Genomic DNA, 17,005 nt, shown 5'->3' on the forward strand with positions numbered 1-17,005 from the left:
GGGATTTCGCAGTTTTTTGGTCTAAACTGTTCTGTAATAAGTGGTAGGCAACTTTACCCATGAGAAACATATAACGTCTTTGAACATATAACGGAAGATATATATGGCTTTATTTGAGGATAGAAATCAAACTTCGGATATAAATATCGATTTTTTTGAAGGCGCGCGGAAACAACTTGAAAACGTTAGCTAACGTTTTCAAATTGCAATCCATTTCCATCTGAGCCATCCGCAGCCAAACACGCTTTAAACAGTTTTAGTGCTCTAAAATAGCAGTTGTTAATAAAAATGGGCCATTATTTTTAGGTTTCCTACGACACAAATATAAATTTGGGCTGTTCAAAAATCAGTTAAAATCCGTGACATAGCCCTATAAGAAGAATGAGTGTGTTTGTTTTTCTTATAGTGCGCTTACACTTGAGCTTGTGCTCTGATCTGCCGTGAAAACCAGCTTTTAAGTCTCGAGCAAACGAACGCACATGTTGGCACAACATCGTCCAACATTGATAGGCGCAACATGTTTCAATCGTTTGTACACCATGGTGGGCAATGTTGCATGATGTTCTTTTGTTCTCGTAATCAGTGAAGCGTTTCCCAACATGTTTCGTTTTTTTTTTTTTTTGCGCACTGGGCTTGCGCGTGCGCACTGAATGCCCGGTAACCATGGTAAATATCTATCCCGGATTCTCTTGTGGTATAAGTTTCATGCAACAGTGCCCAACATGTTGCGATCCCTCGGCCAACACCGCTCAACAATGTTGGTCTAAAGGCTCTTCTTACTCCTCTTCAGGACCAGCTTAAAGGAGCTACGTCTTGGACAATGCAACTTGAAAAAATTGGCAAAGTTTTTCAAGTCTGTTTTTCGTAATCCGTCTTAATCATCGTCAGTCGAAACCATCCTTGTTTATTTTCGGGTTTTAATTACTTTTCTTTTTGTTTTTCCATGTTAGAAAACAGATAATAACTTGAAATACCGTGACATTGCCCCTTTATTATACGCTCCTCCGCCTTCACCCATCAATCAAGCAACTGTACATATTCTCTTTACTCATGCACTTTCCGCCCCATAATTATCTGCCCACCTCCTTAGCTCTTCCCCTCGCTACTAAACATGCACACCATCTTGTTGCAAGGCAGTTATTTCTCAGTTTTTCTCATTTCTGACCATGAAAAAGTAAATTTCGGGCATATCTGGTATTTATAAACCATTAAATACGTTTTTTCGAGTGTCACTGGTCTAATTTTCATCCCATACAGATTTTGACTACTAGCAATATGTTTGAACGACGACATAAGCTCGAAATCTTGAAATCTAGGCCGTTCCCGAGTTGCCCTTTTACCTCTGCTTCTAAACAAGTCTTCGTGCAAAACGCTTCCTATGAAAATGTGCTTGATTTGCATGAAAATGAACGTGCAGGTAAAGGCAACGTCAACTCGGACGTCGGCCAATTGTATGAAGATATCCGAATATTTGCCCCCGCAGGGCTTTGGCCCTGAGGCCAAAGCCCGAGGAGGCATTATAGTGGTCCCCACGTATAAGTAGTTACAGAAGGAAAATACAGAGGAAATACAGTGCATACAGTCAGAAGCCAGAAAAAATCTCGACTTGGTTGAAGTGAGCGCGCAAGCTAGTCTCGGGTAATGATGACGTAACAATAGAGTTTGCCTGCAAATAGTATCGGGTAATGATGACGTAGCAATAGCGCTTGCCCGCAAGGTGTTCTCGGGTAATAATGACGTAACAATAGTACTTTCCCGCTATGGGTTTTGGGTAATGGTGACGTTCAAGGCTTACGTTCCGGCTTACGCGTCTTCACAACTCCACAACTCTCACCTTGCACATGTTGTGGATCATATTTTGGCGAGATGTATACCGTATACCTTTAAGGGGTGATTTTTTCCAAAATTTTCAAGCCGGATGAAAGATTTTAAGTTTATATCCGATATACCAAAAAGATTATTTAAAAAACTTGAAACGCACGCGAGTTACCGACAAAAACGTATTCTTTCAACTTAACTTTTTAGTCCGCTAAAGCCTAGTTTTCACTAGCGACGCAAACACAAGCGCAAGCACAAGCGTAAGGATAACGGCTATAATTTCACCGTGAATACGGCTTCGACGCAAACAAAAGCACAAACACAATTGAATTTTGATGCTTATGCTTGAACTTGTGTCAAGCACAAGCACAAGGGTCTTTTTTTTCCTGTTCGCGTGCTTGCGTTTGCGCTTGCGCTTGCGCTTGTGCTTGCGTCGCTGATGAAAACCAGGCTTAAGTGTACTAAAGCTAATTAGAATGTGTCAACCGAAGAGTATACGTGACATCAGCAGACTCACATGTAATTATCACACAACAATCTAACGTTAACCTTTTGTTGGTCGGGAATAAACACCCAAAACGATACTTGATGAAAACGTTTGATCTTTTAGTCAGGGCTTTGTATTCGGTCGCTACACTTCTAGTAGAAATTCGAGGCTTTGTGCGAAGATTGAATTGCGTGAACATTTTCCCAAGGAGGTGACCGGTCATCTGAGAACGTGTTTGCGGGCAGTTTGTGGGCGGTGTTTGTTTGCGAAGCGATAGATTTTTCTAAACGCTATTTTCTCGAATTATATTTTTCGCATGGTAGCTAAAACTCCAAGGGATTTTGTTCAATTGACTTCAAATCTTCAGAGGAATTACTTTAATATATCAGCAACAAAATTATGTCGGCGATTGTTTAATTTAAAAAAAAAATGCGTTGAGAGGCTTTTTTGTACGATCAATCCATGCTTTTTTAGCCCTTCTTCGAAAATGCTCTGTAACTTTTTACTGTTATCGAATACGACAAAACGCCGACACGTTTTTTAGCACTTTGGGAGCGGAAACCCTCGAACAAATCAAATTAGCGAATTTTAAAGCTTTCAATAGCCGATTCCGACTTTCGTATTTAGACCTCGTAAAAAATTCAACAATTTATTTTATCACAAAATGGATGAAATATTTAGATAGCCGGGAGTTCTATGAGCTTTAATTTAATGTTTGGTTTTATGTATCTACAATTCAACCCGGACGCGCTACAGTGTTTTGAAGTGAGACACCCCTGAAGGCAGTCGAGTTTTTGAGCTTATGCAAGAGAAGTTTAACGTGGCAGTCTTTTTTGAGCTTTTGCAAGGTAAGGATATTTGTCTGGATTTTGTTGCTATCGAAATAGATTACAAAGCTTGCTATTGTAGAGCAAGTTGGTTACGATAGCTGAATTGAACAGACTCAGTTTACATAAAGAAAACATTGAGAATAGTGAAACTAAGCAGAAAGTCAGAAACCGTGAGCTACTGCGCAGTACGAGTGTTTTGTTTTCTTTATGTAAACTTGGTTTTTCGACTGAGTCTTTCAGTCGCTCTTGTGTGTGATTTTTGTCTGACAAATCGCAGATTTGTACTGAGTCTTTCAATTCAGCAATCGTAACCAACTTGTACTACAGTAGCAAGCTTTGTGATCTATTACGTGACTGCCACGTTAAAAATTATACAGTTTAGTATTTTAAAATTGAAAGCGAAATAAATATTTTACATTAAAATTGAGCTATCTTCAACTTCTCACTGCCCATCAATGCCTCACCCAGTGCCCAGATGCGATAGCCACTAACACTAAACCGCACGCTACAGTTTCGCGCACATTTACAACCCTCAAAAATAAACACAAACAAGTTTCCATTTTATACAAATCAGATAAGATCAAAAGACCGGGGGCACTTTTAGTGTCAACTACCCCTAGTTTAATTTTGGTAATTTTAATCCTGATTTAGTAGACATTGCAAAAGTGACAATGTTTCTGCAGTCAATGAAACAGAAATATATTTCGTATTGGCAGCATACTCTACAGCATTCTCAAAAACTAGAATTTTACAGATCTTTTAAGAACGAATATGCTACCTCCAATTATCTAGAGTTAACTAGGAGAGTTTCTGGTAGGAGAACATTAGCTAAATTACGTATTAGTAATCATAAGTTAATGATCGAACTAGGCAGATATAACAATACGCCCAGACATAATAGGCTCTGCCCGGTCTGTGATTGTAATAAAACCGAAGATGAAATTCATTTTCTCTTTTATTGTTCCAAATATACAACAATAAGAGATAACTTTTACAAGAAAATACAGCCTATCATCTTAAATGTCAGCCGGCTACCAGTGCCTGACTTGATTTTAGAATTAATGAATTCTTCCGATTATTTTGTGACCATGCAATTGATTAAATTTATATCATCTTGTTTTGATTTACGTAACAAAGGCCGTGTTTTCACGAGCACGATTGTCTCGCTTAACATTCCTGAAGGTGTTTTGTTTACAGACTTTGTTAAGCGACTTAAAAATAATTGGTGTTTTCACGAGTAAGATTATATTTCATTTTTAAAATAATTTGACGAGAGCACACGCGCGAATAACGCTTTTTGAATAATGGCGGGAGATGCAGATGGAGCTCGCATTTATGTCCTTCTTCTTTTCATTACTGAGTTTATGCGCTTACATGTAGTCCTGGTTGTGCTGGTTAGGGAAGCCACAGTTGATTTCGCAGGAAAAATTTACGGTCTCCGCGCGCCTACGGCTTTGCTCAAAATGATCATTCGTCGCTGAAGAGATAACGAATGGAGACTTAAGCCTGGTTTCCATATGATCGTAGACGATCGCAGTGGATCGCAGACGATCGCAAAATCACAGAAATTTACTGAACCGTGTGATCGCAAAGATCGAAGAGCGAACTGTTTCCATATGATCGCAAAAGATCGCAGACGATCGCAGAAGTGTTGAATCATGGGATCGATTATCAATATTATGGGATAAATTTCGATCGCAATTGATCGCAGTCGATCGCAATTGTGTTTCCATATGATCGCAACGATCGCAGACGATCGCAGGGAATAGAACTTGGTTCTATTTTCTGCGATCGTCTGCGATCGTGTGCGATCGATCGCAGACGATCGCAAAAGTGTGTTTCCATATGATCGCAGATCGCAGAACCTACAATTCTGCGATCGTCTGCGATCTTTTGCGATCGTCTGCGATCATATGGAAACCAGGCTTTAGAGGAAATTATTTCTTACGTGAGCTTAATGAAATAAAAATAAATGACAGGCCTGCACGGACTCCCTGTGTGCCTTTTGTGGTCGCGTCGCATTAACACCTTCAAATTATATTTTTGCTCTAACAAGCATGTCTTTCAGGGATTTACCCTTTTTGAAAGAGACGATCGGAGGATTTTTAAAGATCGTTTTCAGCAAAGGCTGATTTTGTATTAGGCTCCATTGTTCCATCAGTATTTGTTTAACGTTTTTAACAGCCGGGTGGTATGTGGTGACAAAAGGCAAAATCCTCTCGTGACTTTTTTTCTTTTGTGTAAGAGCCGATTGTCTAGAGGCAAAGTTGACCTCTGACAAAGACCTTTCTATGATGTTTTCGGGATACCCGCGTGCTTGAAGGCGTTGTTTGAATTTCACAAGGCTCTCTTCAAATGTTTTTTTCGAAGAGTTTGTTCTGAGCAATCTTATTGCTTCGCCTTTAATGAAACCGTTTTTTACGCCAGGTGGGTGGCACGAGGCAAAGTGTGTAAATTGGAAGGTCTCGGTCGGCTTGAAGTGTGTTTTGATGTCTAGGATGGAATCTTCTTTGAATCTTTCCCCTTTAAACACTGTGGTATCGAGGAAAGTTATTTCGTTCTCTGATATTTCGGCCGTGAATTTGATGGTAGGGTGGAATGTGTTAGCTTGTTCAATAAACCGGTCCACTTCTTTTTTATCATTGTCCCAAAGGGAGAAAACGTCATCAATGTAACGCTTCCATTCTCTTGGCTTGGTATCGCTTTGTAGAATTAATTTCGTTTCAATCTCCGCCATGAATATATTGGCAAATGATACTGCCATTTTTGTTCCCATAGCAGTTCCATGTGTTTGGAGGTAGTTTTCACTATTGAATTGAAACGAATTTTCCTTTAGGATTAAGCCAAGCATCTCCCTAAGGTAGTGTGTTGGGATCGGTGTGTTATAGTTGTGGAACTTTTCGTATGCTTCACATACTATATTTGTTCCTTCCTCTTGTGGTATATTTGTTTACAAGCTAGAAACGTCCATTGATACTAATATAGTATCTTTGCCTATCTTTGTTTTTTCTATGAAATTTATAAAATCGGTTGTGTCCTTGATTAAGGACTTTTGTGTTTGTGCGATAGGCTGGAGCAGTGTGTCCACAAATGATGATATTCTCTCAGTCGGGCCGTCGCAACCTGAGATAATCGGTCTTCCGACCGGTATTGGTTTGTGTATTTTTGTAAGCGTATAGAATATTGGTATTCTAGGCGGATTGGGAGTTTCTAAAAGCCAGTTTTGGGTCATGTCATCAATGTGTTTGCACCGATGCATTAGGTCAATGATCTCATGAACCTTGTCTTGCGTGTTTTTAACGATCGGTGTTTTGAGAGGTTTATAGTGCTCTCTGTTGTCGAGTTGCACTTGAGCCTCATTTATTTTTTCTTGCTTATTCATGATGACTGTGGTACTGCCTTTGTCTGCTTTTCTGAGGTTAATAGCAGGATTGTTTTTCAACTCTTTAAGGGCTATGACCTCATTGCGTGACAGATTGTTTTTAGGCTTAGAGAGCGTGATTTCCGCTAATTGTACTTTGACATTTTCCAAGTAGCTTTCAAGGGCAACAGAAGGTTGAACCGGTGGCATCCATTGTGATTTAACATGAAATGGATGTGGTTCTTTGTTTTGACCGTGAAAAATGTATTGGAGGCGCATACGTCTAGCGAATAGTTCAAAGTCTCGCAAGAGTTGTTGCCTAATACGGGTTTCATTTGTCACGGGCGTAGGTATGAATTTGAGACCCTTTGATATCACGCTGACTTGGCTGTCAGAGAGTTGATAGTTCGAGAAATTTTTTAGAAATTTCTCATTTGTCTCCCTTTCTTTGGCTAAACGCTTACACTTTATAGTGTCTCTACGCTTTTTGCGTCTTATGTTTTTTGGTATGTATTTGTTGTTGTGAGAAACAACGTTTGTGGAGTCAGAGAACACACTGTTATAATGTCCATCAAGTTTATTTACCAATTTACAAACAGTCTCTTGTAAGTCAGAGAGTCCTTTTCGTAATTCGGCTATTTCTTCATTGTTGTTTTTTACAATGTTCGCCGAAGGCGTTTGGTTGAGAGGTTGCCTATTTACATTTGTTTGTTTACGGACTGAGGGTACATTGTTAGCCCTCCGTTTATGGCTCTCGAGCCTTCGTTTATGGAAGCGAGAAAGGGCATCCACCAAGCTTTGCTCTGCTTGTTGTTTGATACCCTTTATTTCTCTATCGAAGGTGGTGTCTGGCGTAATGTTTGGTTTCGCCGTATATTGCAAAGATTTCGGACAAGTCCGATTTGCTAAATGTTTCTCAAGTTTTTCGATAGATTGTTCTGTTTTGGCTATTTTAGCCTGCACAGCGTTTGTGTCTGTGTATTTCCTTTTCTGTCCTCGCTTCACAGGGTTTTGTCCGTTTTGTCTTGGCGGGCTGTTTTCACGTTCTCTTTTAGGCTGGTACTGAGTTGAACGTACTGGCCGTGGTTGCGATGGCGGAAGACTGTTCTCCTCGTCATAGTCTTCCATTAGGGCAGACATTTCTTGGTCGTTCAGTTCTAAGTCGTCGCCATTGGGACGATAGTCTGGCGTCTTTGGTGGTTCGATGTCGTGTTCATCATTGACATCATCATGGTGTATTGCCAGAGGTTGGTCAACGGCAGACATATTAAACTGCAACTATTTATGGTGGCTACAACAGGACCTGTGTCCTTCCAGAGCGAACATTTTGAGAGCTTAAAACACATCTTGCGAATATGAATGAGCCAAGACTAACCGCAATAGCAAAATTTAATACAGAGGTGTCAAAATGTACTTACGGGAAACCGTGCAAATCTATCATTTCTACACACCTGCTGAGCGGCAGTCTTTCGACTCTACTTAACCTAAAATCGCCTCCTTATAATACAACTGACAGAGCATAGTGCCCTTTCTTAACAACTTTGAAGCCAAATCCAATTTTACCGAACGGCTTATTTTGTACAAATGTCACGAAGTAGGAGTCTGTGTAGGCCTGTCATCTGTTTTTTGCTCAGGTTAGGTGTTATAATAATAACAGACAAGACAAGAGTTAATTAAGAACTTAAAGATTTAATTCGTCTTTGTTTTTTTAAACATTGCTTCGCTGCCGAGTGATTGCGAGCAGTGTGGCCGAGAATAGGCAAATACGCCGAAAAGCCACATGGAAGTAATACGAAGTGAATTTAAACCGAAAAATACGACAGTAAAACAAAACTATAAAATTGGAAGAAAGCTTTGTGGTCCTATGATTCATATTACAAAAAATGTTCCTTTTGGTGATTGTATAAAGAATTCATTTGAGGCGTGAAAAACGTGTTAAACGCGGCAAATTGGCCAAGAACTAGACCTGGCCAAGAACTGGGCCAAATATTGTACGTTTCCGTTTCCGACAACTAAACTGTAAAAACTGTATGCAAGCAAGAGCTTTTCCACACACTAAAAGTACAGCTTACGATTCATTTTTTTTTAACAAATTATAGTATTACTTTGGCACTATCGGCAAAGTATCGCTGGGATATCGGTAAAGCCTCGACCGACTGTCGACGAAGAGGAACAGTATCGGCCGATGTGCATACTCGGTCGATACTCGGTCGAGTATCGACCGATATGTCGGTCGATGGTCGACCGATACTCGACTGAGTATCGACCGATATGTCGGTCGATAGTCGGTCGAGTATCGGTCGACTATCGACCGATATATCGGTCGATACTCGGTCGACAGTGTCGGTCGACGGTACCTAAAGTACACATGATCCTGCATTTCAATGTTGAAAGGAAGGAAACTCGCTTTCCATGCTTTGCTCTTTTGCATTCAGATAAGTTTCGCAGTAGGCATAAAAATCACGCGTGTTCTATTTCCGTTTTGACAGCCTTGTCAGATGAATGACCGCAAGTTGCTTCTCATTGGCGGGAATTAATTACCGACTCGCTTAAGCTACCTGGTTTGGTGGCTTAAATTTATGAGAATTGCATTGAAGTTTGCCGACTCGCTTAACTTTAAGCGAGTCGGAAAAGTAACTGTTTTCACGAGATTTCCGGTTATGACTCACTTAGCGACCTGAAAAATCGCTCGTGAAAACACGGCCAAAATACTATCAATGTAATTAATTTTATATGTAATCATTTTGTTTTTTTTTTTTTACTATGTTATTATTTTATTATTTTTATTATTATTATTACTTAATAAGTTTACGCTTTTGCAATATTGTAACAAATTTACAGTCATGCAAATAAAGCTTGTTGTTGTTGTTGTTGGAGTGCTACAAATGACGTTGGATATTGTTTGAGTGACAACTTAAATGATCGATTCCTGAGAGATCAAAATTTTTATTGTTGTGTTTGAATGATGGTTTCGAGATCGTGTGCCGGTTTCAATTGTTTGTGACGCACTCCGGTGGAAAGTTTTATTTTGAGGCATTATATCTATGAACGATTTCTTATTCCAGTTACGGACGATTTTGCTTCAAGTGGCAGTCGAATCACTACTTCAAAAATCCTCAAATTCCAAAAAATATTTACAATTGTCAAAAAACCAATGACATTTTTATAATCTGCCTACAGTTTTGTATTAGTAGGGTAGATTCAGTTCGCGTGCCATCTACGCAGGCTTTTTTATTAGCCACTTCAGTGAGAGCTCAATCTTACTTCTTATAAAGAGATCGCGTGATTGTTGTTTGCGTGAAGGTATTTATGCCTATACAAAGTCCTCAAAAGCCGTGTACAATCGCGGTAAACCCGATTTACAAGACAATGTGTTCGTGTTCCTTACCATGCATGGAAACACAAATCTATTGTAAGGTATTTACAGAAAGCCGGCAAAATATGTAACACGGCATTATTGAGCGTTAAGGGTTAGCGGAGTCAGAACACGCAGCAATTGAGCCAGCTAATTGCTATTTGATTACAGGAAGAACATAAACAGCAGGAATTTTCATCAACATTTAATGTATCATTAGCCTGAAATGTAGGCGTTTTTGATGGGCGAGCGTTGGATAACTTTGTTCGCGGATTCTGGCCTTGGAGTTGCCTGCATTGCAGAGTACGTGTCATTCACTCGTTATTATATTTAAATTATAACTGGTTTTGCTCTTTTCTGGCAAGGACCTTTTTCCAGCAGTTAAAACAAAGGAATTTGTACCCTAGCTTTAATCATAAGTTTAATTATTTTGAGGGGGATGTAGAGGGGGGGGGGGGACTTACATGACTGAAGAACTGGAGAAAACTTAATTCCCATACTAAGATTACTCTCCATTTAGCTAGTACATTGTTGTGTGATGACCTGTGATGTTGCGATTTTGTATTGAAAATTAAGTTGGAGATGTTTTGTAATATAAGTGGTTTTTGCTTAGCCGATTTACCCTGGTGGAAAACTCACGAAACGTATCTCTAAATGGCGGTAATAATAGATCCATTAATTAACTTGTTCCCGGGGAGCACTCCCATGATTATGAGCTATATAGGTATGCAAAAGTCCCAGAAGCACATATCCTTAACCATTGCTTCCCCCCCCGGATACTCTCTCAAGTTAAGTTGCTTTCCCTCCTGGGCTAATTTAGAGTTTTCGGTGTATAGAGGTTTCCTTTCAAATCAATTTGAATGGTTTAATTTTCTTGTTACCGAAAGGCAATTATCATAAGAAGGAGAACGGCGACAGTTGCTTTTCCTGCGTCAAATTCGTCTCACAGCTCATTATAGCCGCGCTGATGTGATCGCGGGCAGTTTTATGGTCTGCATTTGATGACCCTTGATTGTCGGGATTAAAAACTGTTCCTGTTTGATAACTCGTTACTTTTGACATTAAAGGTTCAATATCAAGGATTAACAGAAGAAAATCTATCAATTGCGTGTGGATCAGATCACAGGTTTATCGCTATTCAAAGGCAATTTAGAAAAGCAAGGGAAGTCATTTTAAGACTGGGTTAAAACGATCACACCGCAAGAAGGAAGTCATAAAATTGATTAATTTACATCAAGAAATTATCGTTAGAACAAACACATAAAAATAATTGATTTGCTGTGAATTAAACCGCATTAAAATGTGAATCCTCCAAAACGTCATCTTTAGCAAGGCGGCTTACAAACAATAAGAGGAAGCTAAACTCCTAAAAACTCGCTTAGATCCCATTATGTTACATCTTAAAAGTATCAACCGACATCAAATCCGTTTTTCATCCCACTTGTGACCGGATAATACTTGGGGCTGGCGTCGCAGACAAATTGTTTTTGATTTTTTTAATGATTACAGTCGTAAAGCGCATCACCGCTTGAATATATACCAGCAAAAAGCCACAGAATTTGTATCAAATCAGCAAGCGCCTAAGACTTTTAAGCTTAGCTTACGCTGCAACATGTTCTGGAAAAATGCGTTAAAAAAGCAAAATACTAGAAATGATAATCGAGTGTTCAGAAGAATAGAAAGATTAAATTCGAGAGACACTGCACGTTTCAGCGGTGTTGAGTTTCCAAGTATTCAAGTGGATTAAAAGATACCATACTTAGATCGACACGCAAGCGCAAGTAGAAATTCCCCGCCAGTAAAATGGCATTAGTTATACTATTTCGGCGCGCATTGGGTTCCTATCGTATTGCGGAGTAAATCCCTTTGTAAAAAGCAATTCCATCGGGATCTTTCGATTTGTCGTCTGCTTGCGGTGAAAGGTGTAAGTCATCTTGTAATCTCCGTTCAATATTAGCCCCGCCAAAACAAACTTTCCGCCGAGGAAGTTCGCTGATGACACGACCTTTTGAGTGAATCATCTTCGTTGCTTTCAGCTCATTATGTTAGCGAAGCTTGTGTTGGACATTGCTGAGTCGACTTTCAGAAGGTAACTGCTCAAATATATTCTTCCTTTTAAGAACAAATGGGACAGACAGTTAGTGCTTATCGAAATCGAAAACTAAACGAAAGTTCGGACTGAAAGAAGGTGAATGTCGTTTGTATTCGAATTTATGAAGAGGATTTTGAATCCGGCCAACCAGTTACTAATTTCTTTCATTTCTGGTATTATAATGGATAAGACTACTCTATATAGCTTTGCAGTGCGGGCTATATTTTTTCTCTACTGAGGAATATTATAAAACTCTAGTAGGAACGAACGATAGTGTTAAGACTTCAATCTTTCAAGTATGGCGTGACTGCCTTATCGAAGAAAACTATTAAGCTATTATATTTTTAAGTATTCGAATCTCCCGATATTTAGTCTGTAAATTCAATCGCGTGATAATCCTTCGTCGCGAAAAATAAGAATAATAGGCTTGCTTTTAACGCTTCAATAAATCCTAGGAGTATGTGCCTAGTTACAAAATATCTCACAAACTCATTTTACTTCAGTGCCAATGCAGCATAAACATACTAATGGGCTTCATCCAAAAGTTTAAACTGACTGACAACTTTGCAGTTCTAGCAACACACGAAAGCACGCGCCGCTTGTTTAGCTTTCATTTGAATGGTCACACACCAGGGTTTCATCCACAGACTTAAAAAATAAAACACTAGAAGATTGAATCCACCTTATAGAGCTCATTAAAGGGCGACTCCATAGTCAAAGAAAACAAAACTGCAAGACCATTAATATAACATTAATTTTATATTTCATGGCTCAATTTATTTGAACTACGAGGCCTAGGAGTTATTCAGTACATATATGCGTGATTTAAAAAAAAACTGCAAAACCGTTATTTTTAGTTTAGTAATGAACTTTTGAACAATTGGTTCTCTAGCTAAGGTAACATGTAAGGTATTAAATACACGTATAAAAATCTCCTGAGTGGACGGTCGTGTGTGTAAAGCGTGGTTAATGTTTACGATGAAGGAGATAAGCTCTTTCAAGAGTTTGACGGCTCTATAAATTTGCTGTATCGAGTTTTGTTTTTAAAGGCAACCATCCAAATGTCTGGAGGTGTTAGATCAGATTTTTAGCAAAGAAGTAAGATCTCACATATGCTATGTTTTATGTTTGTAAGAGGACATTTAGTTTAGTGATTTCAGCCAAAAACTTTTTTCATTTAAAAGTATCTCGTTAAACGCTTGTAAACCTATTCCTGTTAGTTCTTGTGTATAGTCTTCATTTACATCATACAGTTGGACAAGCCTACGTTTTCAAGACAAATTGATGGTACAAGTTTCTTTGATTGCAAACTACAGTACTTCAAAATTTTATACAGTCTGAACCATGTGTTCAGTCAATCATTGAAAAAACAGCAAACTGAAGGCTAAACTATAATCAGTAAATAGGTCTACATAGTCTGCAGTACAGATGAATTTTGGACGACCGAGCGCTGAAAATTCCATCGAGTGTTTTTAAGTTTATGGTGAATGGAGAAACAGACAACGGAGTAGAAGGCTTGCGCTGGATGCTACCAAGTACAATGTCGAATAGACGTTTTGTGCCATAGCGTTGTTCAAAGATGGAAGGTCTGGTGGCACAATGCGTGGTACTCCTTTGTTAGAACTCCGGCCAAGATAGTTTGTATTCTCGCCTTTCTTAGGCAAGACACAGCGTCTCTCTAATTCCTAGTCTTTATATTTAAATACCGGCAAAATAGACTTCTTTAGCTTCGTTTCTTTTGTTGGTTCATTTCAGACCACGTGATGTTACCCTGAGAATTATTTCTTTCACATTCAAACATGTCCACGTGAAAATAAAGGAATAATTTCCATATAGACAAAGGAACAATTCTCTTGAGAACATCGCATGATCTGAATGGGCTATTTACATACGTAGCTAAAGAGGTCTGTTGTTGGATAAACCTGTCAATAATGCTGTGAGAAGGCTGCGATGGAACTACGGAAGTCTACAACCCATCCAAAAGACGCAGCATATACCCCTAGCGCAGGCACCCTACTCCGCCGGGATCAGGCTGGGATGGGAGCAGACTTTACCGTGCCGGTTCAACGTCAGTTCTAACTTTCTGGTTGATCAGTAGAGCAGTAATTTTAAGCCTCCTTCATGGTATGAGGTGCATTAGAGACAAGAGAGAGCTGCGGTTCGATAGGTCCTTGAACTGTCTCGTTTGTAAAGTGATTTGTAACATATTTGGAATTCGTGAAGTGTTGAGTTCATTTAGGAAAGCCTTTCTGATGACTTTAAAACATTCAGTTGTTTGAAAACAAAAATTTTTGAAGGTGGTAAAGGAGGGGTATAGATCACGTTTCACGGAAAATTAAACAGCCCTTTCACAATCCACGAAAAAATATAATATTGACACTTCACGCTTCACGGAAAATAAAAGAAAAGATTTTGGAAAATCACGGTTCACGACTACTATGGAAATCACGATTCACGAGGGAAAAGTAGTCATTTCACATTTCACACCCTCATTTTTCGGGTAACTGGAACACTTTCAAAGTGTGTTGTGTTAGACAGGGCCCTTGATATCCAAACAAAGGCTCTTTAGCCATAACTGTGCTTGTCTATATCACTCTCTGTTGATATTATCATTGTATTATTTATTCTAGGTCTTGGACGCTAATCGAAGATTACTCAAAGTTTACAGTCGCACAGACAGTTTTGACAGCTGAGATGCCATCACTCCGGTTTGTATATAAAACAAAGCATTGAAACGTAACATTGTGACAAGTTTACAGCCGTGTTTTATTCGGCCATGAGTGAGAATGGATGTTGTAGGAAACATTCCCAGATGTTTGTTTCTTGGAGCAAGACGAAGTCGAAAAAGGATCTTTCTATCCGCATTAATTATTGTAACGATTTGGCATTTATACCTCATCAACAGTGGGAATTTCATTTACGATCGCCTTCAAGTTCTTCGTGAGGGTATTGTAGGCAAGCCTGCAGCGGAATTAGATACAACTTTACGATCTCTCAGGTTAAGAGGAAGGACATTAGCAGACAAAGCCTTGAATCGACGAGAGGAACGCGTGATTAAAATTCGAGGAGGCGAGAATGACCATAAAAAACGAAATAGAAGAAATGAACTCGCAAGACTTCATACAGCCTTCAAAAGCGAACAAGATGTGGGGAGATTTGACAGCCAAGAAAAAAGTTCATCAGAGTTTATAAATTCTCAAAGAAATATGAATTCTACGGAAAGTGGACAGAGCGACATTTGCAAGGATTTTTACCTTACAGGTACAAATAAGAATTCTTATGGAACATGTAAGCCACATAGACCGACCTTGGACGCGTGTAAATTTGCAGAGTCGTTGTACCATTATGACCCTACTCTATCAGAATGCAAGACAAACAAGGAGAACGTCGAAATCTGTTCCTTTGTCACTGAAACTTTTAATAAGAGAACAATGCTTAAAGCAAAGTGCAACCGTCGAGTTTGTGAAAGACTTGTTAGCAAAAGCGAGAGAAAATTTATGACATTTGGTGTTTACAGCATAGATCCTGAAGACGGCGTTATGAAGTCCGTTAGGAATTTTACAACAATCTCAGAGCTGGAGACTCAACTTCCGCGAATTGCACTGCTATCCGCAAGAAATAAGTTCAACTTTGTATTTGTTAAATGTTTTATTGCCGCAGGCAAGAAGAGTTTAGCGTCGCAACTCATCCCAGTTCCCCCGCGAGTGACTATGCAGGAGGCTCGAAAACCGCGACCTAAAAATACAATCAATATCAACATTGTCTTATTAGATTCCGTCGCCAGATCACATTTTTATCGCTCGCTACCCAAAACAGTCGAAACTTTAAGGACTTTGGCTGGCAGACCGGATGTCGCCCCCGCTAGAGTGTTTGATTTCGAGTTATTCCAAGCCGTTCACGGCCACACCACGCACAATGAGCACGCGATGTTTACTGGTAAGCTGCTTCCCCCCATAGACCCCGATGAAGACGCACCTTCCGTACGCGCGGATGTGCTTTTTGGGCACTTCAAGAAGGCTGGGTACCAGACGATGTGGCAGGAAGATCTGTGTTGGAAAGAAGGCTGGGGACTAGCTACTGACTTGGTTGCAGAAGACTGGGAAGAGCTGCAGGTCAAGCTCAACGAAAGTTTTATCGACAATACAGGTGACCATGTAAAATAGCGTCTTTGTTGTGGTGTTAAAATGACCCCTTGTGGGAGGTGTGTGGAGGTAGTGGACATGTGTGGCTGGGAGGTGTCCCCATACTGAAGGTAAAAGTGTAGTGTTCAAATGCAGCCACAGGTCACAATGAAACCTTTGTGTGTGGCTAAAGAACTATAAATACTTTTTGTTGTGGCTTCTGTTCTATCCTGTTGATTCTCGTTTTCATTTAGCAGATTTGTTATCTCTTAAAACACGGAAACCATTGTCTTCTTTGTTTGGGTTTATTCTGGTCTGTTGATCGATAGTTGTTATCTTTTTTTCGCTTTTTGGACGGACCCTCGTCTCATTTTTGCCCTAAAAAAATGGAGACGTAGATCGGGGTGCTGGATTACTCCACCCCCCCCCCCCCTTACCAATCCTACTCGATATTTTCACCCGCGTACCTGAGCCCAGACTCTCTTGGGAAGCCACGCTCTTTCCGACGAACTCGCGCAAAAAATACCAATTGTAACCAATTGTATTGCGTACAGTAGTTAATACTTGTTTTTTTCCCGCTGTGTTCAGGTTTGACGCATTCAAGCTGTGAGGTGTTAGCACCATTTGGTACTGACGCGCCTTTTAGTGGGCCTAAAGGTGATCAGATCTGCTTCAACGGCAAGCTACAGCACAGCTATTTCCTTCAATATTCAATAGACATCTTAAATACAATTGCGTCATCTAAGACGTCCCGCCCATTACTCTCGTACACCGCTCTCAATGTTGGTCACGACGACACAGGCCTCAGAATTCAGTCGCTAGATTCTGACCTCGCGCGCTATGTATCGGCCATGGCAACCGATGAAAACACGCTGACTATCATTTTAGCAGATCATGGAAATACCTACACTGAGTACACTTATGCTATTCTGGAGGGTCGC

The 17,005-nt window shown here is 39.8% G+C and overlaps 4 protein-coding genes across 8 annotated transcripts in view; 2 read left to right on the forward strand and 2 right to left on the reverse strand.

Moving 5' to 3' along the window:
* The window catches only part of LOC144663417 (glycine receptor subunit alpha-2-like), a 91,117-nt gene that overhangs the window by 29,945 nt on the left and 44,167 nt on the right, over window positions 1-17,005 (reverse strand). The window lies entirely within an intron of this gene.
* The window catches only part of LOC144663407 (H/ACA ribonucleoprotein complex subunit DKC1-like), a 75,868-nt gene that overhangs the window by 6,511 nt on the left and 52,352 nt on the right, over window positions 1-17,005 (forward strand). The gene's annotated exons all lie outside the window — the stretch shown is intronic.
* On the reverse strand, window positions 5,115-6,740 carry LOC144663645 (uncharacterized). The gene has a single exon (XM_078524653.1). It carries the CDS (start codon window positions 5,984-5,986, stop codon window positions 5,171-5,173), a length of 816 nt encoding a protein of 271 aa, XP_078380779.1. The 5' UTR covers window positions 5,987-6,740; the 3' UTR covers window positions 5,115-5,170.
* The window catches only part of LOC144662965 (uncharacterized), a 2,348-nt gene continuing 717 nt past the window's right edge, over window positions 15,375-17,005 (forward strand). The window contains exons 1-2 of the mRNA XM_078523892.1: window positions 15,375-16,089; window positions 16,653-17,000. Of these exons, the coding sequence (XP_078380018.1) occupies window positions 15,375-16,089; window positions 16,653-17,000 (1,063 nt within the window). The remainder of the gene's footprint in view (window positions 16,090-16,652; window positions 17,001-17,005) is intronic.

Source organism: Oculina patagonica, chromosome 8, assembly GCF_052425735.1.
Source record: "Oculina patagonica isolate OP01 chromosome 8, crgOcupat, whole genome shotgun sequence".
NCBI classification, from domain to species: domain Eukaryota; kingdom Metazoa; phylum Cnidaria; class Anthozoa; order Scleractinia; family Oculinidae; genus Oculina; species Oculina patagonica.